General features: G+C 34.5%; 2 protein-coding genes across 10 annotated transcripts in view; both read left to right on the top strand.

The window, feature by feature from the left end:
- The window catches only part of LOC106672353 (monocarboxylate transporter 5-like), a 54,383-nt gene extending 42,048 nt beyond the window's left edge, over positions 1–12,335 (top strand). For both annotated transcript variants that reach the window (XM_014403711.2, XM_014403710.2), the window contains exons 2-10: positions 7,452–7,805; positions 7,870–8,182; positions 8,252–8,784; positions 9,276–9,514; positions 9,574–9,761; positions 11,124–11,241; positions 11,342–11,569; positions 11,643–11,925; positions 11,988–12,335. In XM_014403711.2, coding sequence (XP_014259197.1) covers positions 7,574–7,805; positions 7,870–8,182; positions 8,252–8,784; positions 9,276–9,514; positions 9,574–9,761; positions 11,124–11,241; positions 11,342–11,569; positions 11,643–11,925; positions 11,988–12,151 — 2,298 coding nt within the window. In that variant the 5' untranslated portion in view covers positions 7,452–7,573 and the 3' untranslated portion in view covers positions 12,152–12,335. The remainder of the gene's footprint in view (positions 1–7,451; positions 7,806–7,869; positions 8,183–8,251; positions 8,785–9,275; positions 9,515–9,573; positions 9,762–11,123; positions 11,242–11,341; positions 11,570–11,642; positions 11,926–11,987) is intronic.
- Positions 12,336–14,588: 2,253 nt separating this feature from the next.
- LOC106672352 (kinesin-like protein KIF6) lies at positions 14,589–27,670 on the top strand. Of its 8 annotated transcripts, none has more exons than XM_014403708.2 (20): positions 14,589–15,181; positions 22,684–22,766; positions 22,828–22,902; positions 22,957–22,999; positions 23,079–23,180; positions 23,236–23,339; positions 23,407–23,523; positions 24,222–24,356; positions 24,428–24,562; positions 24,634–24,739; positions 24,801–25,376; positions 25,568–25,643; positions 25,724–25,858; positions 25,916–26,083; positions 26,141–26,265; positions 26,331–26,535; positions 26,598–26,784; positions 26,851–26,988; positions 27,261–27,423; positions 27,483–27,670. In XM_014403708.2, the coding sequence occupies exons 1-20, from the start codon at positions 15,092–15,094 to the stop codon at positions 27,582–27,584; spliced, it is 2,865 nt and encodes a 954-aa protein (XP_014259194.1). In that variant the 5' UTR covers positions 14,589–15,091; the 3' UTR covers positions 27,585–27,670. The 8 variants fall into 8 exon arrangements, 7 of the variants coding, with proteins under 7 accessions (XP_014259194.1, XP_024084150.1, XP_014259195.1 ...); XM_024228382.1 differs by having other exon boundaries at positions 14,591–15,181; positions 22,684–22,770; XM_014403709.2 differs by having other exon boundaries at positions 14,592–15,181; positions 24,634–24,730.
- The last annotated feature ends 201 nt before the right edge of the window (positions 27,671–27,871 follow it).

The raw sequence follows: 27,871 nt of genomic DNA, 5'->3' as shown, positions 1-27,871 counted from the left end.
AAGCCTTGCATATGTTAAGTTCGTATCTTTCCTTGGTTCATTATTATATTAATATTGAATAACAAGACAATTTTGCTAACGTACCTCAAATTAATTAAATTTTAAAATTAATAAGTTAAATACAAATATTAATATTTGATAATTAATAATATTGGTTAATAATTACTAATAAATGAAGTTCCTCAGATAGAACTTAAAAATAAATCTGAATAAATCTAAGATTATGGTGTTCAGAAATGGGGCTAGACCTGCGAAAAATGAGAGATGGTATTTAGAAACTGAGGAGATAGAGGTGGTGAATGAGTATAGGTATTTAGGAATCCGACTCACGCCGGCACTGTCAATGAACAAACATGTTACGGATGCGGTGGATAGAGTAAGGATGGGACTAAATTCTATCTGGAGACCTCTTATAGACAACGGCATAGTGCGTACCCGACTAAGCTAAAAATATTTAACACAGTCAGCAGGTCTATTTTATGCTACGGCGCTCAGGTTTGGGGAGGAGAGATGTTTGGACAGGTAGAGGGGTTTCTACGGTTCTTCATCAGGAGGCTGTTCAGGCTGCCTCAGTACGCCCCCGCAGCCTTCCTCTATGCTGAGACGGGTCTCCTGCCAATTTTTCTCTACACTGTGAAAATTCACTTCGACTACATAATAAGAATTTTATCCCTACCAGATAATAGACTCCCGGAGATCCTAGCCAAGCAGATTGTAGATAAAGAAATGTATTGGTTTAAGGAAATAAAAAGGCATATCATGCAATTTAATTTGGACTGTGGAGGGATGGTTTGAGACTAGTTAGACGGTCCATTTGTGACAATATAAAGAGACAATATACACAGATTTGGCCAATTCAGGCAGTTTCCCACTCCACAGAAAGCTTCTTTTCAAATCCCCAAATTATCTAATGGATCTGTCGCTACCCTTAGATAGCATGCGGGGGATAATTAAGTGTCGGGGGGGATCTGTTTAACTTAAACTACAAACACTTCAAGCAGCAGGATATTAACTGTGAACTTTGTAGTGGTACAGAGCGGGAGGATTTGTTCCATTTCTTGGCAACTTGCCCTGCACTGACCGCTGTCAGGAAACACTATTTTGGTAGGGAAACTCTCTCTAGTGAGATTCTGCTAGAATATATTAATGGCAAGGATTGGGCTGTCTTGGTAAATTTCTGCAAAGAGGCTTATTCTCTTAGAGCCAGAATCAGAGGCACCTGGTGTGGGTGGAGGCGGCTTTTTTTTTTGTCGGATTCCCCTGAATAGGTGAAAAGCTCATCTTCGACCTGAATATTATATTTTAAACACTTATTATTTGTTTTGTTTTTTACTATTATCTCTTGTGGTAGATAATGTACTGCATTATTATTTATTTTTACTTTTATTATTTTCATTTACTTTACTTTAGTTTATTTTATTATTGAGTTATGTGCACTATATGTAATCATAAATAAGAGATGTATATATTTGCAATCATGTTTCAGCTATTATTATATAATTATGTTTTTATATTACATTACTGAAATTTTTGAAGAAAGTATGTATTCCTTATTATTAATGTATANCGTGGTTGTAGAAGTCCTTCAACCTGATGATGAGCTAAAGGGCTCGAAATCCGGATCGTGCAAAACAACTTACTGTGAGTAGGAACTATCTTTTTAAAAAGGAACGTACGTCAACTTTGTTTTTTGTCTCCATGTTTGGAGACAATGATTGCTGCAAACTCATTACATGTTAGTTTATTATAAATTCGCGGATGATCCATTGGTTTCATGTAGAAATGAAAATATTACCGATGTTCGAATTGTGAATTTATAAGAGATTTTTATATTGCTCATCGTTGCGGTTCATAATAGGTTGAATAATCTGTAAAATACCTTGCTGTTTGACTTTCTGAGCCCGGTGCATCATTGCTTCTCCATTGTCAAATATGGATTTGCCCGAAACTCGGAGTTTTTTAACCCTTAAAAGTCTTGTAGTAGGTTTGATATTAGCTGCATCTCGAATCCACGTGTAATAGAAATGACGCAAAAGCGATAGATTGTTATAATTTCGAATATTTTCCCTAAAATGTTAATCTCTTTGGATCGATATAAAAGGCTTTTTAATTCATAGGGTATCAGGTAAAACAATTTTACCCTTATAGCAACAATTACTACCCGATCGACAAACTTCTCCAACAAACGATGCAGCACGCCACTAAGAGCGTATTACATCTGGATATCCTACATCAAGTTATTTTACATTGATCTTAATATTTCCTTTTATCTCGTTGTCTTAATTTTTTGCATTCTGCATAACATGAATTTTTTTCTTTTTTGCGTGTGTTGGACGATAGACCTTGAGTTTTTACCATGCGAAATTGCATTGAAAACAAACACGTTATAGTGACCATGAAAGCCATCCCCCGTATGAAGTAAATAGTGCCCACTTTCGCCGATAGTTATCCCGAAAAATGTTTCAACGCATGTTATAGACGCCTGTGTCGGCGATGTCCTCGTGGTATTAAAACCACCATTAGAAGAGAGATGAAAGAGATCTTATGATAAAAAAAACTTCGGCACTTCGCGAATTGTAATCCGTTTTTAGCGAATTTTGTTTATTCAATTGGTCTTAAATAGCTGTTTAATGCTACGTAAAAGAAGATACTCCTCGTGAAAAATCTTTCACAATTTTAATCCGGTAAAACCTGTCGAAAGACACCACTCACTATACAATTTTTCCTAGGAAATGTACTGCTAACACTGTTTGGGCTTCATCATCCCCAGTTCAGTGTGACGCGGTTTTTAACTAAATTTAACGATGGTTAGGGTTAACGATAGTTTTTTATATATATATAATAGTTAATACTAAATAACATATACTAATAACTAAATAACATATATAATAGTTTATGAGCATCATATTGGAGAACATGAGCTGTGTTAGGTGGGTAAAAATAGTGCGCCGCAGTTTCACTTTTGATTTGAGTCCAGGAGGTCATGATGAACTGGACAAAGCATGTTGCCAGCCGGAAAAAGGGGTTTCTAAAGCTGGAAAACTACTGCGTCTCTATATTTTTCGCAGACTTGCTAGATAAAATGACTTATACACTGCTCCAGCGTTTCGTCGAAAACAATATTTTCTATGAATTTTTCTTTTAATTTGTATTCTATTTTAATGCCCATTTTGTCGTATTCTTCAACAGGGCTACATATAATGGTATGACCATGTGTATTTTTATTTCAATTTTATAATCAAACCTATTTTCTTAAAACTTTGTCCTTGTGACTTATTGATGGTCATAGCAAATGCCAGACTGACTGGAAATCGCAACCATTTCAAAACAAAGAGCATTTCGGTATCTACTCGGGTGCCTAAATGTATTAGGGGGATGTGCACAATATCTCCTTTTCCATTCCCAGTTAATATTTCGCAGTTTAGTATCGTCATATCCATTTTTGCATACCATTGTTCATAAATGACTTTATGATAATAAATCTATAGATCTTAGTCGACCGCAATTTTTTCAAGATTTTCGAGTCAACAATCTTTTCGGAAGGCCATATTTCTCGTTTTCAATCAGATCTCGAATGACGGATAATGCAGTAGCTTCAATTAGAGTGTTCGCTTAATTAGGCTTTAAATTGTTCCCAAAGCATTGGTCCATCTACTTCTCCCCTCATTATTAAATAAACAAAGATATGCCTCAATCTATTTGGCATCATTACTGAAGCAGCATCTCATCATTTCGAACATATAATTTTCCGATTCGAACAATCCCGCTGCCTCCTGAGATCTTACGATGTTTTATCATATTAGAAAAAACTTCCGTAACTTCGCGAATTGTAATAGATTTTTTTATTCAGTTGGTCTTAAATATCTGTTTAATACTACGTCAAAAAAATCACAATTCACAATTTTATTCCGAACAAAAAACAAAAAGTAACTTTCTTCCGGATTAAAATAAGTACTGATAGCAATTGTTTACAAATATAACATTAGGCTTATTTCGTAGAACGTTCCTCTTTCCAACGATGTGTAATATGACATGCTTTCAAGTTTAAACTGTGAGAAGTGGAACATTCTGTTAAAACGTTGCGTTTATCCTCCCCCTTATCTTTTTATTTTTCTACACCATTAAAGTCGTATGTTCTTCTCTTCCTTACACTTCAGCCAAAACGTTTTAATATTATATAAAGAGATATTTTGTTATTTTTTGATTTGTATATATAAGAAGTATTCGTATTGTATATATAAGAAGGGGGCCGCGGTTGCCGAGTGGTTAGCGTGAGAGACTCTCGACTCGTAGATCCCGCGGTCGCGGGTTTCGATAGTAGTATTTAATAATAGTAATTGTAACAATTAATAATAACAACTTTAATAGTAACAAATTTATTCATGTTTAATAGTTCAAAATGATGCAAATAGTTCAAATTGGAAATTGCGTGAAATAGACTTTTTGATCCACTATAACTCTACCTATATTTTCAACATATTTCCATAATTAAGGGTATTATTAATACGAAAATCTAGGCACATTTCATTTCCATAATAATTCTTTAATTCTGAAAACGTTCATGTACGCTAATGATGAAAGGATAAATAGCCCCAAGTTTATAAAAGACATCTGACTATTCAATTTCCTCTAGTGTCCAAGAGTATGTGATGTAATTTAATTGATGCAATGGTGTCGTTGATTTCAAAAATTGCTATATTTTGTCTGACATATATACCAATTTTTATGATGATTTATTTATGTCATTTATTTTTACTTCCAACTCCTCACCATTTATCCGAAGGGGTTTAATAGTTTTGTTGAAATTATTTTTTTTATTTTTTTATTTAAGGAGTACATTAAATTTAACTGACTCCTCAGTTACTCACACTGGATTTTACACTATCCATGTGCCCATACACTATTAAATCCATCAGAGTTATCGAGAATTCCAGTTATAACTTTCGTTATGCTGGCAATCCCATTAATAAGACCTCTTTCATTTCTGCCTGTTGAGTGAGCAAGTAAATGATTAATTTTATCTTCTATAAACATTCTGGTTTGTAGTTTATGTGTCATTTCTTTGTTTTTGTTTATTTTGAACATCGACCTTTCCCGAAATGTCAGGTAGCATTTCTCTGTTGGCACATTCGTTTTTGAAAATTTTCTTTATTTTCATTTAAGACTTCTTTAATTTTATTGTTCAGCAGTTAGGTTCGTTCTTTATGGTTTTCAATGTAGTTATAAATTAATAAACAATTTCGAATGGGGTGCGTTTTATGACATGTTTTGTTTGTTTCGTTATGTTCTATGCTAAAATTGTGTATTTTACTTTTGTGTTTTTACTTTTTAGACTCTGATTTAAACTAACCTTGACTGCTGAAAATAGGTATATGTTCTACAAGTGTACTTTCCTTTACAAAGTTCCATTATATTCTGGGTGCTTAGTTGAAAAAAAAAAAAAATTAAAATTAATTTGAATGAGCAATTTGAAGATTCTTTCGTTTTGTGTTTTCTGTAAAAAATTAAATGGTAATTTGTTCAATTGTTGCGTTAATTGTGTAATTTTGATATGTAATGAAAATTGTCTTTTTTACAGAGTAGGCAGAAGGCTTTCTTGGCCGACAGTTTATTTGCATTTCTCCAGAAGATTCTAATGCTTCATAACTCATACTCGATTTGGAAACAATTGGGCCTATTATTATCAACAAATGTATTTTATGTACTAGGGTTTGCAATATATCTAAAAATTGCTGGTTCACCTGGTAATTATGGTACCATTTCAAGGCATTCTCTTTTGAATTTTGATGTCGCCATTGCTTTTATATTCTGTTTCTAAAGTTATTTATGTAGATTTGTTTGAAATTGAATTAGTTCGAATTGATAAATTGATGAGTTAGAGTAACAGTAATTATGTATTTGGTGCATCCAGTTGTTTTTTGTTTGCAATAAATAAGAACGTTGACTTACAGGAGTGCACAGGATTCACCATGTCTACAGATCCTTGTAGATTCTTCATTAAGTTTTGGAGGCCTCTCAAATCTAATTAACTGTGAAAACAGACAATCCGATATTCTTTGAAAATGTTTAAAAACAACTTTCATTGAATTAATTGTATATTAGAGTTGAACTTTCATTAAATTAGTTGTATACAAGAGTTGAGATGTTCTTCTATTGCTACCTATGAAAATAGAAATGAAAAATAATTATTTGATGTCTCGTTGTAACAAGATTAATCTGGAGAGGGAGAAAATACAGTTTTATAATGCTTACACAGTTTCTAAGAATATTGCCTACACATGTCTATCTCTGTGGGAAAGTGATGAATGAACAATGAATGAAAAACAAATGAAAATTATGTTTCGCTTTACCAGGATTCGAAGGTCTGCAAGCTCGTGAACAGAGATAATTTGTATTTATTGAGGTTTTGTATGATTCAGGTTTATGTGCGTATCAATGGACCATCCTCAACAGCAATAAAAATAAGAAATCACCATCGTTATTGTTCAATTAATCTCTATATAAAATGTACCACAAATAATTCGATATCATCCAACCATTTCTCATTTTTTCTAAACAACACAATAAACACATAATTTAGGTAAATAATTTAATTGCCCCTAATGTGCAATTTCATCCATGGAAAAGGGAAAAAAATTGTATTTTTATGGCTGGAATGAATTTCTGAATTGACTAATGCCAGTGGACTGGAGTCTGGAGTTGGAATGACTTACAGTGAGCTCACAATATTTGAGGAAATAGACAAAACCTGAAACTAGACATTTTTGTCAAAGCTTTATATTTAGGTAGCAATATTAGGGCTACAAACAATTTTTTTAATGTTTTAATTTTGTGCCCACAATTTTACATTTTAGAAAAATACATTATTACAATTTTTTGTTTCCTTTTAAATTTTATTATAATAATAACAAATCAGTTTTTTTAAACTTAGTAACAGATTATTATATACAAAGAGTATTAGATTTCTCTCAGAAAAGTTGTGCACTACTTCTAACAATTGGATGTTTTATGTTTCTAACATGATAACTAAATTTTATATGAGATGATTTTATCATTTTTGCATCTGATGTCAATTTCATGTTTAAACATCTTATTAAGTTTACCATTTTGTTTGCATTTTGTATTGTTTATTACAATCCTTACGCTTACGTTTTTCTAACTTTTGTCAGGACTATCTTTTATTTGTATGTGTAGTAACTGATTTTTCTCTACTGAAAACAATTTGATTAAATAAAAAATGTTACTTATTATGATTATGATTAATTTGAGCCAGAATAAATGTAATTTTGGTTTCTGTTTTACAATATCTGATTTTTTTACATACAAATATTAATAATGCGATATTTCCACAAAAATGTACTTGCTCAACTTAAAATATAGTAACATTTCTGTGTAAAAATAATGAGAAACTTGATATTTGTATGTTGTATTAATATTTTTGCATTTTGCAGAGATAGTGGGTGTGCTTCATGGGGAGGCTTGGAGGAGGGAGTGAAGTGATTCGGATGTTGGGGAGTTGGAGAATTGAGGAGTCATCAGCCGTCGCCAGGAGCAGCGGTGGGTGGACTAGGGGATGGGAGACGATGCGGCGACCGTCGAGTCTGGCGAGCAGAAGACTGTCCCTCCTTACGTACGAGGCTTAAGATTGAGTGGCTCTGCACAGTCGCTCGTCCTGGCCAGCAGACGAGGAAGTATCGTCGTATCACCAACAAATGGGGAAGTCACCCTTGGTCTCAAACCACAACCTCCACTACCCCGGGAGCAAAGAGTAGCAAACGGCAAGCCACTTCATGTGCAGTTCACTAGTGAGCATTCCTAAGTATTACATTGCCATTCTGAAGTTTTTTTTATGCATTTCACTTCTTCAAGGGAGTGATAACGATGGAAAGGACAGTCTGTCCAGATCCTCAGCTTTGCCTTCCTCATCGAGCACTTCATCAGAATCGTCTCTGGGGGGTTTTTCAGAAGCCAGGGCCCCAGATGGAGGCTGGGGTTGGGTTGTCGTTGCTGCCTCTTTTTTTGTCAACCTAATCGCAGATGGGATCACCTTTAGTTTTGGAGTAATATTCGTAGAATTTCTTAGGTATTTCGAGGAAGGTAAAAGTAAGACTGCATGGATCGGATCACTTTTTATGGCGATACCCCTCCTCTCAGGGCCAATTGCCTCTTTTCTCACTGACAGGTATTATTAATCATTTATTTACAACTGTTTTGACAGGTGCTTACTTTAACTAATGCATATATTTTGTAGGTATGGGTGTAGAAAATGCTGTGTAGCCGGAGGGCTCTTGGCAGCAACTGGTTTTGTAATATCAGCTTTTTCAAATTCAATAGAACTCCTTTTCTTTACATTTGGAGTATTAGCCGGTTTTGGTCTTTCTCTTTGCTATGTAGCTGCAGTCGTTATAGTTGCTTATTATTTCGATGCAAGACGTTCATTCGCAACAGGACTTTCAGTTTGTGGCAGTGGGATAGGCACGTTCATATTTGCCCCCGTTACTCAGGCTTTGCTGTCAGAGTACGGTTGGCAGGGGACGACACTCATCCTCGCTGGGCTTTTTCTAAAACTCTGCGTCTGTGGAATGCTCATGCGAGACCTTGAATGGACCAAGGCAAAACGAAGAGATCTGAGAGAAAAAAAGAAGAAAGAAAGACTGAAGAAGGAAACAAAAACAGCACCTGCCTCGAGTGTAGAAACCTATTCCGCCACCGGAAGCATGCAACCACACACACCCACTTCTTGTCCAAGTGTGGATGAGTTAAAAAGACTTCTGCAAAAGCCAAGTATGTTTTATTTTTCTACAACTTAATTACATTTTTATAGTAGTACATTTGTAAAAATTTGTGTATTAATTAAATATCTAGTTATTATTACTTGATTATTATTAAAACATTTGTAAGTGCATACTTTGAGTTTAAATTCAAGACTACGGAGATGAGTTGTCTTGCAGCCCTTGTCAACTTTATTAAGCCATCAAACTTTATTAGTTTAATCGATGATGGTACAATAATAAACCCTGCCAGATAATTTATTAGTTCTGCAAAACTTATTGTATTTTATTGAATATCCAGTTTTATTAGTGAATAAAATTAATTAAATTAATGAGGTACTTTATGGGAACAAAAACCAAAGCAGACATTGCATGTTTGTAGTAATAATGGGAACATAAGAAAAAATAAAAAGCTACCGTAAACTTTGAGTGTTTAGAACTTTTAGTGTTTAAATTTATGTCTAACTATTTATAACAACTCCAAATAATATTCTTTTATTACAGATTACACTGTTGAGGCATCAGAATCCATTCTCATAGAACATGACACTGAAGCAGCAAACCGTTTATGTTCGTCATTAGTCAATTTACCGACATTTGTAAGGAATGGTGAGAAAGTACCACTAGAAGTCTTAGAAATGCTCACTGCACATAAGCACCTCTATCATGTTCTCCTTCATAACTACCCAAGCCTTTTGATATCCTCTAGGAGTCTCTCTGATTCTGCAAGGTTGCATGAAATTGTAAGTTAATAACAAAAATGACAATCCACAGAGTTAAAAATTTGTTCAATTGGTTTTAGTGCCAGAACGGTAAAACTTTGGAAGTATATGGCGGCAAAGAAAGACAGCTTTCTGCTAAATTCCTTCAGCAGACACCAGAAACAATGGTGACCAGTCCTTGTATAGAGCAATGGTGGATTAAACCTCCGCCTAATACAAATAGAAGTCTTCCTACTGCTTCTTATCTAAAAGATCTCAGAGTTCACAGGTGGCTACTGCCTTAATCCAATAAAAATAAAGTCATCATGGAGTAAAAGTTAAATTAAAAATGAGTTTACATTAATTTTATGTGTTATGAAGACACATTCAATGAGGCTTCCCAAACCCCTTAGGGGTACAACAACCCTAACTACTAGGGGATCCATAGCAAACTTAAAGAAAAATTAATATTAACCAAAATGAATGTAGAATGAATAAATACTATTAAAAAAACTAATACCAATGAAAATGAATTTTTTTATTTTATTTAGTCATTCTACATTTATTTTTGCGCACATAAGCAAAATAGATAGAGTAAGGTATGTGAGGTGGATGAAGGTAAGTGAGTACTACACTGACAATCAGTTTCTTAAGAATTTTATTGTTGATACTGGGATCCTTCATTACTGGGAACTGCTGTTTCTTGAACACGGGAATTAAATGTTATATAAGGCCATGGGATCTCGAAAATGTGATACCAGCTCCAACTTCTCTCACGAGTGCACTACCTGTTTGTGTCATTTTCAGTTATTTACTCCCATAAGGGTGGCTGAAGCCAGGATGTCTGAGGAAGCATGCAGTTTCTCCATCACCTACACATCCAAGAAAGCGATACATACAATATATCCATCACCTAATGGATAATTTAAAAAAAATTAATTTACTACTTTCTATAAGCATCTAATTTTAAATATTAGAATGAGAGGATCCACCGTGGATTTTGTTTTGTGAAAGGGGTTAAAAAGTTTGGGAAGCTGAGAGTCCTTGACCATCTTGATATAGCTGAATAAGTGAAAGTAATAAATATATACATATTGAAAGGAAATTCACCAAGACACCAAAAAATCATTTAATGATAGATTAAAATTTAATCAATACTAAATGATTTTCCAGTGTTTTGGTGAATTTTCTTTCAAACCAACTTAATTAAACATTTTTTATCAAAACTCATGAATTTTTGATCCTGTTTGATTTGTTTTACATTAAAATAAATATATATTGTGAGATGTGGTCGACGATATCTGAATAACTACCGACTAACGGTCACTAATCTCTACACATTAAAATAAATATGTGTAGTTAATATAATGATAAAAGTACATATAGTTTAAAATAAACAACAAAATAAAAGTATTTTTGAGTATATAATATAGTAAAGTATTTCCTGGTAAAGAGGAGAGCTTTATATCTAACAAACCATATTCCGTGTTGTGGACAAGGAATCAGACCATATTACAATAAATATTAAATATATTAAGTTCAAATAGTAAACACTGCAATAAGCCGAACAAAAGTTCAAGGGTTATGCCTGATTTTGAACCCATAACCAGTATTGTATTGTTACGTTAGTAAACTGATTTTTTCCCACCAGACACTCACTCACTTATAGAGGAGCCATGTTAAACATTAACAGATACAGGCTGAGGGCTTCCTCTTGCCCTGACATATATAGAAATTCGATGACTACAATTGCTAAAGAAAAAGTTGAGGTAAATGTATTGTATTCATATTGTGCTTTCTGTTATTCATGTTTTTTGTAGTAATAAATTGTTGCTCTATATGATTAATAATCTGTAAATGTTGTTACAGTGGTACTCAGGATTATCTGATCTTTGTTACCTCTTGGCCGATATGTTGGATCTCTCTTTTTTCACAAATATCAGATTTTTATGTTTTGCGATATCTAATTTCTTACTTTATACATGGTATGATGTACCTTATGTTTACCTTGCCCACAATGCACAAGAAAGGGGTTATTCTGAGACAGATGCTTCAATGCTAATAAGTGTCATTGGAATACTTAACATGATTGGCGAGGTAAGAACTTGAATTTTTTTAATATTTTTATTTTATTTTAACATAACTTTTTCTAATGTTCATTTGTTTATAGATTGTCCTCGGTTGGGCTGGAGATAAAGAATGGGTAGATCCAAACATGGTATATGCGGGCTGTATGTTCCTCTGTGGTGGCGTTGTGGCTCTTGTGCCACTTGTTGAAGACTATGAATCTCTCTGCATCCTCTCAGGGGCTTTTGGATTATTTATTGCAGCTAATTATGCGTTAACATCAATTATATTGGTGGAATTGATTACTCTTGAAAGATTTACTAATGCTTATGGTCTTCTTCTGTTGGTGCAAGGTGTCGCAAATCTTATCGGTCCACCACTTGCAGGTAGGAAAATCTTATTTTACAAATACTAATGGATATATAAATCTAATTGTAAGCATTTTCAGGCTGGCTGTATGACATTACTGGAGAATACACCCTTTCTTTTTACTTGGCAGGAGCATTTATATTTTTATCTGGTTTACTGCTTTTAATTCATCCTTGCTTTGAAAGTACAACAGAAGAAAAAGTGAAGAAAGGAAGTCCAAGCAAACTTTCCAATAATATATAAACTCTCGTCTCTCACATTGAGGGGATATAAATTGCTGTTTTCTTTTTTCTTTTTTTTTACTTTGTTTCTTCTTTCTATAATGTTTCGAGTGAATTGCTCAATTGTGAAAAAATATCCTCAATGTAATTTATCTTTGTTGTTAATTAAACCTCCATATGTTTAAAAACCCAAAACTGAAGTCAAATTTAGAGTTGTTGTATTATTTACTTTTTTTTCCTATATTGAGTCATATATTATATTATTTTAGTATAGAGGGATTGACAGAAAGGCTTGTGATCTATGTAAATAAGAAAATCGGAAAGTAATTAAAAAAACAATGACCAAAAAGTTAGTATAAGAATGCCATGAGTCCGAAAACGCATTCTAAATTCTATTTGATGTACTCAAACCAACGAAATTGAAATTTATTGCAAATTAGTGGGTTAACAGTTTAAAAGAAGTCAACAGGAAAACCCTAGATCTGTGATAATTTAAAGTAATAATAATTACAAAAAAAAAATAGTTGAAAAATTTTGAGTGAATCATAGATTAGTTTATAATAAAATTGTTATTGTCATTTGTATAAAATTGTAGACATTAAGGAAATAGTAATCGTTTGTCTTTTAGGCAGTACTTTATTTTGTGATAAAATATTCTTTTTCATATTTCTTTATTACTTTAAAACTCATCAAACTATTTTTTATATTAGATTTATCACCAAGTGTGGTTACTCAAAAGTTACTCTATACAATAATCTAGAGACATTCTGATTTAATTTTTCTCTTTCCAGTTCTAGTCTTTGTAGCATTTACAATAGGAAAAAAACTTTGTTAGTCTTATAATGAGTGGGATTAGTGATAAATTGAACTTTGGTGTAATTGTACCTAATTGATTAAAAGTTTCCTTGAAAATTTTTCATTGTTAGAATATTACTTTATTTCTTTTTGCATTGTATATTCTATAGTGCCCAATAAAAGAATTCTCATTAGCATTCTTTCTAATTATTGTTTTAAATGAGACAGCTATGAATGAAATATTGTTATAATTTAGTATAAAAAAGTAAACAGTAGAAACAAATGTGTTTCTTTCACTATCCTATCTTAAGACTATAGATGTAATCAATATAAGAATAATGTTGAAGTTATGACAAAACTTTTTTAAACTTAAATGTTTTCTGCTGTTCATGTAACAATTCATATAATTATTTAAAGTAATTTACCAAAAATTTGTTGTAAAATATATTTGTTTCCATTAAAATAGTTTAAATATTTTTATTTACAATCAGGTAAAACATTCAGCAAAGTGTTCAAACATTTAGTTTGAATTTGAGAAAATTTGTGACATTACATGTGTATTTAAATTTAAACAAAATATCTCAAATGATTTTTTTAAACTAAAATAAAATCCATTTTAACATCAGGAAGCCATTAGAATTTGTCTAATATAAATTAAATATAGTCCTAATAACTTTAACGAAACCCTTAGTGCATTGTTAGATAAAACATTCAAATATATACAAAATTTATTAACAAAAGTAGAATCACAGGTTATTAAAATTTGAAAAAATATATGTCATATATCTGTGTGTGGAATAAACACTCACATACAAATAGATTTGTTTCAACATTTCATGTTGTTTTACTTAAAAAATACAAAACAAAGAAATGTGCCTTTGTAGTAAAAAAAAAGTACATAAAAGGCCTTCTAATAGATGCAAATTAAAAGCTCAAAGCAATCTGTTTCTTAAATTGAAGCTAGGGAATGTGGTTGATGGTGCAAAAAGGAGACTTTACAAACAAGTATATTTAATTAATGACATTTCTTTTTTACTAATATATTTTTTCTATTGATATTTTTTAAAATTTGAAGATGTGTAAATTATTTGTACATGTTTCAACATATTTATATTTTAAATGTATGTATATGTTTATTAGAAAGAAAATTATAGAAATAAGCTGTATTCTAAATTGAAAATGTTGAATTCTGATCTGTTGATCTAGATTGTTACATGCAATTTTGGTGACATTTTAAAAGTTACCACTATTTAATTCATTTATTTTTCTTCTACTTACTTGTTTTTAGTCTGAAGATAAATAAGGAAAAGTTAACAGATTTATGAAATTGAGAAATGCTTCAAGTTATAGGTATTTAACTTTTTCTAATAGCAGAACAAATTGATTAGTGTACAAAAGTTAAGTAAATAGATTTATTATAAAATGTAATAGCGAATTGAAAAAAAGTTTTAAGATCATTTTTTATTATAGAAAAAAAATGTCTATACTCTGTTCTATTCATTAGACCTATAACCTTATCTTCTCATTTAGCAAATACAACATTAAAGACATACATGGAATTTTATTGTTTAAAGCTATTTCTAAATATGTACCAAATTAAGTAGAAAAACTATAAAAATGACACCAATTTTACAACATTAATTCAAACAAAGTTTAAATAATTTTTAATTTAATACATATGGTTTATTTTTCTTTTGTTGAGCTGTATTTGAAACAAAAATAGGATATTTCATAAAATCTTGCAAAAACATGGTTGGCTGTTTGCACAGATAAACAGATTATCAATTTAAATAGAAGCATAATACAATTTTTTTTAAATATTATTAAAATCATTACAATATACTGTACTGCACTGTGTGTTGAATGATATGACATATAATAAAGTCAGCAAAAAGATGATACAAGTTAATAGAGTATATTATAGTAACATTTTTATTTAAATTAATAAAAAAAAGTGCATTTAATTGGATAAATAAAAGCTTTTCATATGGTTTGGTAATAATTCCTTTTATTTTTTTTCTGGTTTGTTATTTGTTACTTCACATTACAGGTTTTGCTGTGCCTGAAAAATAATTACTTTGGTTTTGAGTATTCACTGTTCAGTTCTGCTCATTTAGTTAACAAGGTTCAAACTCTTATAAAAATAATAATAAATAAATAAAAACGTATGAAACACACGAAGAAAAGTGCGATAAAAGTGTATGCCAGAGTTAGACCATCGCTAATGAACATTAGTCATCATTATGATGTACAGAAGGTAAGTAGTGATTTATGTATAATTCTTCAAAATCTCTCTCTCTCTCTCTCTCTCTCTCTCCCTCCCTCTCATATCTCTATCTATCTCCCACTCCCTATCTCTCCCTCTTTCTACTCACTTTGCTTCAACTATCTCTGGGGCTGGTCTGCTGGTCTTGACTCTTCTTTGGGTTAATATTCTCTACAGCAAATTTTAAAGGTGTCACAAGCTAACATTGATGCCATTACCAATGCCAATGCTGTTAAAAAGCTCAAAATTAAGGTATTATTAAATCGCTCGACGACTGCCATATGTCGATAAAAGAGAACACTTCGACAGTTAATGGCCTTCAAACCAATATAGATTACTTACTGATGGAAGTTGAAACAGCCAAGAAGAAAGCATCAGAGGGCCAAGTAGCTGAGTAACATCTAACTGTTGAGCAGATGCGGCAGGCTTTTCAAAACAGTACACACAACCTGCCAGTATTTCCGGGAGAAAATACTATTGATTTACTCAACAAAGTGGGGCAAGCTTCAGATGTTGATGTATCGAATGAGGACATTGTGTACTGAGTGAAGGTTAGTCCTACCACATTCAACCAACCTTCCTATTGGGGCTTCCTTCTTTAGGCAACAGACAAAGGGCAACTTAATAACCAAACAGAAGGTGAAACAATACCTTTACTTCTCACATAGGATGTAACTTACAGGAAAAGTACCTAATACACGTGTGTGTTGGAAGAAGGGGCTATCCTTAATTGGCAGCAACACTCCTTACCGGCGAACTAGCAAAAGTAAGGAGTGTTGCTGCCAATTAAGGATAGCCCCTTCTTCCAACACATTTTGGTCCTCCGGGCCGGATCTCTGATCTTCCTTGTCTCCTCACGCTTCTCAAGATATTTCTACTTTTCTCCCGTTGGCTTTTACGCAAGCTAGCCTCAACATAAGTTCTGATTTTCATTGATTTTGACGCTGTTTTACAACCAACATGCCTAAAAGATCGGATGATCAAGATGCGGATATCGAAAGCATGAAGGACGAAATCTCCGAACTTGCCGAGGATATTCACCGAACATTGAACATCGGAAAGAGCTCGAAGGAAAACACCGATGAATTACCGATTTTCGAAGCCCGTGTTTTCCAACTGAATAGCACATTTGAGAAGTTTGTTTCATTGTTCGCTGAAATACGGAAACAGATGAGAAAGGATAAAATGCCTTATGATGAATTCACGAAATTGAAGGCTAAGGTGCAAACTGAGTACTATGAAACCCTGGCTTTGTCAATAAAGAGAGATAGTCCGTCGCGCAACACGACTTTGTGTTCCAATCAGTCCGCAGGACATTTGGTCCATCTGAAACTGCCCAGCCTGGATCTGCCTACCTTTGACGGTGATTTGTCAAAATGGACTCCTTTTAAGGATACGTATGTGTTGTTAATACATACGAATGTAGAGTTAATGGAGGTGCAAAAATGTCATTATTTGAAATCCTGTCTGAAGGGATCCGCGGCTCAAGTTATTTCCACTATCGAAATATCTGAGGCTAATTATACACAAGCTTGGGAGGCCCTTGTGAAAAGATACGATAGCAATCGCATTAGGGCAATGAATCATTTGACCCACCTTTTCAACTTCAAACCCATGACGAAACTAACGTGCGAAACTTTAGAAAACTTTTCCGCGATTGTTTTGGAAAATTGTAACGCATTCCGGAAAATGCAACTTCCGGATAGTGTCGGATTTGTGCTGTATACTTTCGCCTTGCGTCTCTTAGACTCCAAAACGCGGGAAAAATTTGAAATGAGTTTGGTGGAAGGGAAAAACCCCCGACCTTCTCTGATTTCACCGATTTTATTCAGAGGCAGATATTGAACCTACAGTCGAACGCCCTTACCTCTAGTTCCTCCGCCATTTCTGGGACAGAAATCAAATACCCGAAGTTAGCAAAACACGTATTTATGTCAACTAACGGGCCTTCTCACCAACTGAAATGTCCGATATGTCAGGAAGAACATCGGATATATGACTGTTCAATTCTGCGCTCATGGAGTCCGAAGAAGCGCTGGGAACGGATCAAGCATTTAAATCGCTGCTTTAATTGCTTATCCTCTGGCCACTCTAGCCGAGCCTGCCCCACCAAGCGATCCTGTCAACGTTGCAACGACCGTCACCACACCTTGCTCGAGCAACGGCATCAAGTCTCTTGGAGTCTCTGCAGACATGTCCGATGAAAACCCGCATATGCAAGAACGCTCTCCTACAAAAGCATCGACAACAGATCGAGGACCTGGAAGTGTCTTCAACATCGAGTCTAAACAGGCTGTTTTGTCCGCATCAACAAGAGAAGGCAGTGATGTTCTTCTAGGTACAGTACAAGCCAGAATACAAGGACGAGATGGCAGTCTCCATTCTATTCGACTTATCATCGACAGCGGATCTCAGCGTTCGTTTATAACGGAAGAATGCGCACGTCGTCTGTCACTTCCGACTAAACCGAATATCCATAATCTAGTCGGGTTTGGAACCAATGCTATAAAAGGAGGAAATTTCGAAGTGTCATGCGTACTATTCCCACGAGCGTCCCCACCACCCCGCCTACGTATCACCGCGATCGTGATCGATAAGATCTGTGGAGATATGCCTTCGTGTAATCTTCCGGATCAGTGGTTGACGCACCTGAAAGAGCTCGAACTGGCCGACCCTTATTTCTGTAAGGCTGGACCTATTGATTTCTTGTTGGGAGCTGATCTCTTTGCTGACATTCTCTTGGGAGATGTCAGAAAGTTATCCGAAGGACTCCCAAATGGACTTAAGACAGTGTTCGGCTGGGTCATGCTTGGAAGGGTCAACCTTCCATATTCTCTGAAACAGGCTTCATTACTTGTAACCGCCCGATCCGAAAATGATGATATGCAGACGTTGATGTCCCGCTTCTGGAGCGTAGAAGAAATTATGGATGTCCCTAGAGATGACCCATCAGACGATCGCTGTGAGGAGCATTTTGTCAAAACGCATTCGCGACAGGAGAACGGCAGATACGTCGTCAGGCTACCTTTCCGATCCACGCCTGCTAGCCTGGTCGATTCCAAACAAAGTGCACGCAACCGATTTCATAAATTGGAACAGCGCCTTTTACGGGATGCAGATCTAAAGACAGAATACAATCGGGTGTTCCATGATTACATAAAACAGGGCTTTGTGTCTGCTGCCTGCCGTGACGGTCTCTACTTTCTTCCTCATCGTGGCGTGTTAAAGGATGGTTCGACGACGAAACTACGCATCGTTTTCGACGCATCCCACGCGACATCCAACGGCTCACTAAATGACCAACTAATGACAGGGCCAAAATTGCAAAAAGAAATAAAGGACGTTCTGATGACATTTCGTATCCACAAATTCGCTATGACGTCAGACATCACTCAAATGTATTTACAAATCCTTATCGCGGACGAAGATCGGAGATTCCAGCACCTCTTTTATAGGTTCGATCCTGCTGAAGCCATTCAGGAATACGAATTTCATCGATTATCGTTTGGCCTGTCCTGTTCACCCTTCCTCGCTCTCCGCGTGTTAAGGCAACTAATAAAGGATGAAGGTGATTGTTTTCCTTTGGCAACAAAGGCATTATTGAAGCATACCTATGTCGATGACATATTAACAGGATCGGATACGATTGAAGAAGCCCGAATGCTTCAGCAGGAACTGATCCTTCTGCTGCGGAAAGGAGGCTTCACCTTAAAGCAATGGTACAGCAACGCACCTGATCTGCTGGGTGATGCAACGGCTCATTCATCTATGCCATCTGTTCCGTTATCCAACTTAGAAGATACGACTGTTAAGGTTTTGGGAATGCAGTGGGAACCGAAGAACAATTGCCTGTCTTACCGAATCCAAACGAGAGAACCCATACTGACGAAAAGAGGAATCATGTCGACCATCGCGAGGATGTACGATCCCCTTGGACTCATGGCACCAATAATATTCAAAGCAAAAAGGATATTACAGCACCTTTGGGAACATGAGGTTGGTTGGGATGAGCAGGTTCCGGTGCAGGTTGGTATAGAGTGGACACAATTTTGCAAGGATCTGCCAACCTTGAGTTCCATAAATGTGCCACGATGCATAGTTCCAACGAATCGTACACATACCACCATTATCGGATTTGCTGACGCCTCGTCTTTGGGATATGCGGCAGTCTTGTACCTTCGCGTTGATGCCCCCTTTAAGGACGCCACTGCGAATCGTGCTGTTTGCAAAAACCCGCCTGGCTCCGCTGAAGCCGCTTACCATCCCGCGACTGGAACTCTGCGCCGCATTGCTGCTGGTGAATGCCGTGAAATCCCTGACTGACTTCTTCAAAGACATAAAAGTAGACGAAATCATTTTACTCACTGATTCATCCACTGTTCTGGCATGGCTTCAGTATCCTTTGCATCGCTTAAAGACATTCGTTGCCAATAGAGTCGCGAAGATATTGGAGAACTCATCGCTCGACTGGTGGTTTCACGCACGATTGGAGGACAATGCGGCAGATTTGGCGTCGCGCGGAACAGATCCGGGTAATTTTACAAGTCAGATGTCATGGTGGACAGGTCCAGATTGGATGAAACAACCGAAAGAAGAGTGGCCTCTGAATACTTGGCTGGAAAGTGGTCCTGACTTACCGGAAATTAAGCCTCAAACTATTCTGTTGACCGCCAATGAGGTAGGCACGATTGAGACCTTACTGGAGCGATTTTCGTCGTACTCACGGATGCTTAGAGTTGTTGCCTACATGCGTCGTTTCATTGCGAATTTGCGAGCTGAAACAAAGCAACGGACCTCTGGCTTCTTGACATTAAGAGACATCAACGAAACCCTTCACGTATTGACGAGATCCGTGCAGCAGTATCACTTTCGGAAAAATTCGACAGAATTAAAATCTCTAAATCCCTTTGTAGATTCTCTGGGTATTCTCAAGGTGGGCGGACGCTTAGCTAATGCCCCTGTGAGTGAAGAAATGAAGCATCCAATACTACTGCCCAACAAATCCCACCTCTCCACGCTGTTGATCGACCATCTTCATAGGGTCTACTCTCACACTGGGCCTCAACTATTACTAGCGTTACTGCGGCAAAGATTCTGGATTCCCAACGCGCGACGGCTTGTAAGAATTCGTGTAAGCCTCCCAAGCTTGTGTATAATTAGCCTCAGATATTTCGATAGTGGAAATAACTTGAGCCGCGGATCCCTTCAGACAGGATTTCAAATAATGACATTTTTGCACCTCCATTAACTCTACATTCGTATGTATTAACAACACATACGTATCCTTAAAAGGAGTCCATTTTGACAAATCACCGTCAAAGGTAGGCAGATCCAGGCTGGGCAGTTTCAGATGGACCAAATGTCCTGCGGACTGATTGGAACACAAAGTCGTGTTGCGCGACGGACTATCTCTCTTTATTGACAAGGCTAGGGTTTCATAGTACTCAGTTTGCACCTTAGCCTTCAATTTCGTGAATTCATCATAAGGCATTTTATCCTTTCTCATCTGTTTCCGTATTTCAGCGAACAATGAAACAAACTTCTCAAATGTGCTATTCAGTTGGAAAACACGGGCTTCGAAAATCGGTAATTCATCGGTGTTTTCCTTCGAGCTCTTTCCGATGTTCAATGTTCGGTGAATATCCTCGGCAAGTTCGGAGATTTCGTCCTTCATGCTTTCGATATCCGCATCTTGATCATCCGATCTTTTAGGCATGTTGGTTGTAAAACAGCGTCAAAATCAATGAAAATCAGAACTTATGTTGAGGCTAGCTTGCGTAAAAGCCAACGGGAGAAAAGTAGAAATATCTTGAGAAGCGTGAGGAGACAAGGAAGATCAGAGATCCGGCCCGGAGGACCAAAATGTGTTGGAAGAAGGGGCTATCCTTAATTGGCAGCAACACTCCTTACCTTTGCTAGTTCGCCGGAACCTGTCCCTTCACGTTGACTCCCTGACAGAATCAGGATGCGATATGAAGAAATATAGATTAAACTAAATTAAATTAATATGATATACATACATTGGGCAATAAAGTTAATTTAATTTACATAAGTTGAACAACAAAGTGACCTGGCCAGGGTCAATAGATTAAAGAATAGTGACAGTCTTATTACAGAAAATTAATCAAACTATACAAGAAACTTGGTTTTAAATGTTTTTCACAGTACTTAACAATTATGAGAACAAACACTTCAAATTAAAGTCTTATTAGAAGACGTGAGCAGCCGAAAGGAAAAATCTGACCTGTGAACAGCAAATGATGTGGGATGAAGAATTGCAGGCGACGTGATTCCACAACGATGAGCGGGCGAAGAGAAAACAAATAACTTTGTAATCCGGCGGGGTACTCGTAAATTGTAACTTCAATTACAAATCGAGATCAAAAAGAATTAGACAAACACGTTCATCCACTCTCCAATACTAACTGGCCAGCTGGACCCCGAGACTCTTTTTTTGTTTTTCGTCTCCATGGATATTTGAACAAATAAACAAAATTTAAAAAAATGAATAAAATTCTCTCCGGCTTAAACACACGTGAATGAATCTCTCACACCATATTTTAAAAAACTTTATTTAGCTTCAAGGGCTGCAAAACAAATAAATATAATCAAATATGTTTGGGTCAAGAATGGATGAGTTCTGGTGAGAAAACTGGGGACACCTGATCTTACAATAAACACTAGGACAACATCCCTTCTAAATGATGGTCCTGTCAATGTTATTGTTATTATTATTATTATTATTACTACCGTTATTTTTTATTAAGATTATCACCAATATTAATATTGATATCATTAGTTGTAGATATAATAGTATTAGAATATACTTTTGTATTATCACATATTCTATGGAAGTTTTGATAATTGATTGTTTTTAGTAAACTTTCCTTTATGATTATTATTAGCTATAACTTATTTAAATATTTTTCCTATTTATTTTATTCAACCTGCTACAATCATTCCATTCAAATTAATTTTTCGCTTTTCACTTATGTTTTTAAAATATTCTGCGATATGAGATTCTATTTAATGTGCCCTGTGCACCATTGTTGATGGTCTATAGTATGGTGTTCTATTTTAAGTTTATTGATGGACAATATACTAATTTGTTATGTTAATTGTCAGTCTTTGCTTGGTCATTTTGAGGAATTTCAAAACTTGTTTTCTAGTAATTTTCTTCTTTATATAATGCTTTAACAGAAACTTGGTTAAAACCACATGCTTATGATGCTAATATTCCCGTGGAGAATTATTATTTAACACATTAAGATCGCCTTGATTAGGTGGGTGGTGGTGTTGGTTGGTGTGAATGTCCATCAGATGCAGAAAGCTAAAATTTTGTCTATTTCTGAGCAACACTAATATTCTTAAACTTTAATACTGCGCCAATTTAGCATCCTGGACAAATGAACGTCATTTTTTCTGATTGTCATTTCAAGCATAATTGAACAGTATAGTATAATTTTATGTTAACTGCTATTTAAATATTCTAGCAATCTGTAAATTCTGAAGACAGAGATCTATTGGTACTCTATGGCATTCCTGATCATAAAGATGGATGTAAATATGGATTTTTGTAGGTATAAAATGAGTGAAACACCACCTCTCGTAACATTAATTATTAAATGTTGCTTTAGGTTTCAAAAAGTTTTCAAAGAAACTGCAAGACAGTGTGACCTTTATGAAGTTGTAGCTAAACCTGTTGTTGAAAGGTATTCAATGATTTAACTAGATTTATTTAGGTGTATATGATTGATTTCTTTCAGAGTTTTCAATGGTTACAATGGAGCGATTCTCGCTTACGGACAGGTGATAATGAAATTTAGAATAAATTAGGCTTATTAAGCTGATATAACATTTAACAAATTCTTATACACATTTCTGTTAGACAGGCACTGGGAAAACACATAGTATAACTGGTGGGAGTGATAATTCTTCAAAAGGGATGATTCCAAGGGCTTTTAATGGAATGTTTAAGCTGATAAAAAATGTGAGTCAAATGAATCATATTTGTTATTCAGATTTAGATTACTGGGCTTTCTTAGGCTCCTGAGAAGGAATATTCTGTGTCAATATCCACCATGGAAATTTATAATGAACTGTGCTATGATTTACTCAGTGAAGAAGGGAGCAACCACGAGGGTTTTACGTTAGTTAAATCCTACTATATTGAAGGATTTACAGACAATTTACTTTATAAACTATGCGATTTGTAGAAAAGTTTTGTTGTTGGAAGATGCAGCTGGGACAGTAAAGTTGAGAAACTTATCAGAGCATAAAGTTTTTGAGATGAAAGAAGTTGATCGACTTCTAAAAAAAGGAATGACAAACAGGTATGCTTGGAAAAAACCAACTGGGCTATTTAGTACATAATAACATTGCTTTCTAAAACAAACAAAAAAAGTGAAAAATATGACAATAGGAACTAGCACAATTGCCATCTAGACAAAATTTAATAAGTAAAAAAAAGTAGAATTCTTAAAGGTAGACTGAGTATTCATCGGTTAAAAAATATGTTTCAAAATGAGTTATTGCAGCTTGATCATCTCCCATCAATGCAATCACCTGGTTTTGTATATCAGATGTGTTTCGACATTTTACCACCTTCAGTGGTTGGTCTCTACCAGTCATCAAATATCAGGCTTTTATAGAGCCTATAAAAATGATGTGAACTAGCATCAAAACCCAACCTCTGAAGGTGGATAAATGACAAAATGCATCTGCCGAACTATACCTAATATAAAAATACTTAAGATTATTTATTGGGTGAGCCACATTTTAACAACTGAATATTAACAATGTTGATTGATGAAAAATAATTATTAATAATTTATTAAAGCTGAGAATCATTAATTATGTTTTAAAAGTTTATTTTATACTTTATTTATTATAGTAGGCTAACATTAAAAGATCAGTTTGAAATTTATCTTTCACTTGCTTCACAAAATATCCCAATTTTCTTTATCTTGGAATTTCTTGTAGTTTTTATGAATTTAGTTATAATTTTAGTATTAAAAGTTTATGTTGTCAGAACTGTTGCTGATACACCGATGAATCCAGTCTCATCTAGATCTCATTGTATTTTTACATTGCACTTACGGCAACGAGTAAAGCCTGGAGATAGAAAATGTGTGAAATCAAAGTTACACATGATTGATTTGTCAGGGTAAAGTACTGTTTACTTATTACAGGAATGTAGTGCTACTAGTTTGTACATTTATTTTCCAATTTTAACAGTTCTGAGCGTGTATGGAAAAACAATACAAGTGGGCTGTTACTCCATGAAGCAAAGCACATCAATTTATCACTACACTATCTAGAACAAGTTATAATTGCTCTATCTGAAAGACAACGGCTTCATGTGCCATACAGGTATACAGGTTTTTTGCTTTAGGTGCATTATTGTATTAATTCAAATTACTTTTTTATCGAACCTACTGAAGGAATTCAACTATAACTTCATTGTTGAGGGATTCACTCGGAGGCAATAGCCACACTGCTATGGTATTCACATTGTCACTAGAGCCGAACAATTTTCATGTACAGAAGGTTTCAGTTTAAATCCTTTACTTGAGATTTAATATCTAAAACACAGAATGGTAAATTTCAGGAAACTCTTTCTACTTGTCGTTTTTCACAAAGGGTATCACTTGTCAAGACACATAGTCAAAAGGTCATTGACTACTCTAGTGATACAGAAGAGGAGTTGGTCTTTCTTCGTTCTGAAGTCGATAGGTTACGAAAGATTATTGGAAAGATGAAAATTGGAGTAGCATTAAATGAAGATGAAGAAAATCCAACTAAAAATAAAGCCGAAGCAGAAGATAATTATGAAGAAGACAGTTTTGAAGAATATGATGAGAAAGCTAGCTGTTCTTCAGACCAGGAATTTTGTAAAATTGCCTGCAATATTGAGTCCATCCAGATGGAAAATGTTACGATGCCAAACGTTCCGCTTGAAGATGAAGTGCTGTCAAAAAGCACAATCAGAGATGTTGAACTGCCAAAGATTTCACTGGAAGATGCATTGAAAAGCATTCCACTTGAAGATGTGTTAAAAAACATTCCATTGGAACCAAATGAATCAGAAGCAATGTCTGTTTTATCAAGTGAAAACAACAAAAAAGTTGCAGTGGAATCTCCTGCCCCTAAACACATTGAACCATTTCGGCAAAATCATTGTGTGGTAGGATAATTATGATTACATTGTAATTTTAGTTTTAAATAATGATTCATTGAACAATAACATAATGTAATTGTGCAATTCTGATATACATACTTGTTTCATATTAATGATGAATAATAATTAATCTGAATATTTATTAAGAGCAAAAATTATTCTTAATCCATTGCCAATTTTTGACATTGTTATTATAGGGATTACAAGGAGAAAATGAGATCAGTTTGTCATTTGACTTCAAAAGCACTGTTTCTCACATCAATCGAGGAATTTGTATCCTTCATATGTTATACAGTTAGTATTTATAATAATTTATAATCATAGTTCTTTTAAATCCTATCATAAGACTACAGTGATGCTGACAACTCTTTTAAGACATGTATCTTCAGTATTAACAATACAAGAGGAAGAGAGAATAAAAATGTTTGATGTAGAAAAATTAAGTAACATAATGGGGCTTACACTACCACACATAAATCCAAACACCGGTAAAATTTCTTGATGTTTGATTAATTTAATCTACCATCTAAGAGTTAGAATTTTAGGTGAACCTTATACCGATGAAAAACGTGAGGCATTTACAACGTTTTTACACCTGAAAAAATCCAACAGAGCATTGTATTTGTATGCTGAAATGCATATATCGTATTTCTCCCAATTGGAAGCAGAATGGCAACTTTGGAAAAAAGTCAGTTCTCTAATGCCAGAACTTGGTAAGAAAACTTTAACTGAAAAATGACAAATTACCCATTTTAATTTATGTTGTTTAGATTTGTTAGAAAAAGAATTACAAAATGCGCAGAGCAAAGGTGAATTTCCTGATGTATTAGAGACTTTAGAAATTGCATATATTCATAAAAAACGCAAGTTGGAAAGGGCAAAAGAAAAACTCGAGGTATATAATACATTGTTGTAGTATTCTTGTAACTTGATCAAATCTGACTTATGAAATTCTATTAGCTTCTAAGTAAAGAACGATTCGATAGCTTAAGAATGTTCAGAGATGCAAAACAGTCACTGTTGAAAAGCTTTGAACTCTGGTGGGATGAAAAAGGTTGTCAGCTTCCAATAGAAACAGTCCAGACTAAGAAGACAAAAAGTTTAATGAGATTAAGGAAATGGTCTGAGAACCTAAGGATGCCATCAAGTACAAAACATGGCACAGGTAGAATTTATTAAGCATTTGCTTTGTTTTACATTAAAATATTTTCATTTTCAATTGAAAAGAAAATAGGAAAAGTACTGATAACATAAACATTCTTAAGTCAGTATCTGAAGAACAACCAAATTGGTCTATGAGAAAAAATGAGAAACCCCTAATGATAAAAGGGAATAGTGATGACATAAAAACTAATATTCATTTAGGATTTATTCGTGAGACCTCAAGTTCTCAAAATTGTTTCAGTCTCAACAAGTAAAAACAATTAACAGCCCAATTTATTAATCACCATTCTTGATTTTAATCTACATTCTCATGTAGGATTTCCAAAGATATATCAGATGGCCAAGTGTTAAATAGAAGAACTGTAAGTGCTCATGTCATGAATTTTGATTCAGGCAAGGCTGAAGTAAGTGTATCTCGTGGGGAAAATGCTTCCGCTAAAGAAGAACCCTCACAGTATGAATACTATAATTTAATTAAAAAATAGATCACCATGATAAGAGATGAAACATTTGTTTATTTTAAATCAATCATATGGTGACTTGGTTTTAAAAACAACATCAAAATTTTTAACACAAATATTTCATATAAATTCTAGTTTAGGGCCTACCAAAAAAATGTCTGACAGATATCAGTCTGTTTACCAACAGGATTACTCTTGGCCTGTTTCATTTATGTAAGAACTTTTTTTTTTCAACAAAAGTCTTAGTTTTAATCTTGTATTTTAGGCCTGAAGAACACAGTGCACAGTTATGGCAAAATGAAGTAAGGGAGATATTAAAAAACAGCGATGAAAAATTGCCTTATTCTCACCATTCTGGTGGAAAACTTAGCCAACGTTCTTCCCCTAATTCTTCAGCCACCATGATTCATGAATTGTCAAAACAAAAGGTAAAAAATAAGAAAATTTCTATTTATTATAGCTCATTTTTTCTTTATTGGGGGTCTAGGCAAGTTTACCAAATATCCGCAGCATTGATATCAAGCTAACAGGAGATTCAGATATTGATAAAGAGATAATGAATTTCTACAACAACAGAGCTGGGACATGAAGATAATGGCCAAATGTACTTGATTATTGTACCATTTTGTATTATAAAAAATGTAAAAATAACCAATAAATAACTATTGGTATAAACTCTGTTTTTATCTTACATTAGTCTATGGCGTAACCATAAGAAACTATTTTATTTAAGCAGTTCTGACAATTCTAAAGCAACTAAGGTTATCATAGCCTTTGTCTGATAAATCTCCCAGATAGATAAGATGACAATCCCTCATGCCCAGTCCAATGAGATTATAACAATATATGAGTAAACACCATTAATAAAACATTAAA

This window comes from Cimex lectularius, unplaced genomic scaffold, assembly GCF_000648675.2.
Source record: "Cimex lectularius strain Harlan isolate CLEC.00 unplaced genomic scaffold, Clec_2.1 scaffold222, whole genome shotgun sequence".
In the NCBI taxonomy this organism is placed as follows: domain Eukaryota; kingdom Metazoa; phylum Arthropoda; class Insecta; order Hemiptera; family Cimicidae; genus Cimex; species Cimex lectularius.
The sequence above is the reverse complement of the archived record's forward strand: the minus strand, read 5'-3'. Positions and strand labels throughout refer to the sequence as shown.

Excerpts from the sequence above, each read along its gene's own strand:
- LOC106672352 (XM_014403708.2), top strand. The coding sequence starts at position 15,092 with ATGAAACACACGAAGAAAAGTGCGATAAAAGTGTATGCCAGAGTTAGA. Across the intron at positions 22,903-22,956 it reads GCTAAACCTGTTGTTGAAAG|AGTTTTCAATGGTTACAATG; the intron begins GTATTCAATGAT and ends GATTTCTTTCAG. Across the intron at positions 26,266-26,330 it reads GGGCAAAAGAAAAACTCGAG|CTTCTAAGTAAAGAACGATT; the intron begins GTATATAATACA and ends AAATTCTATTAG.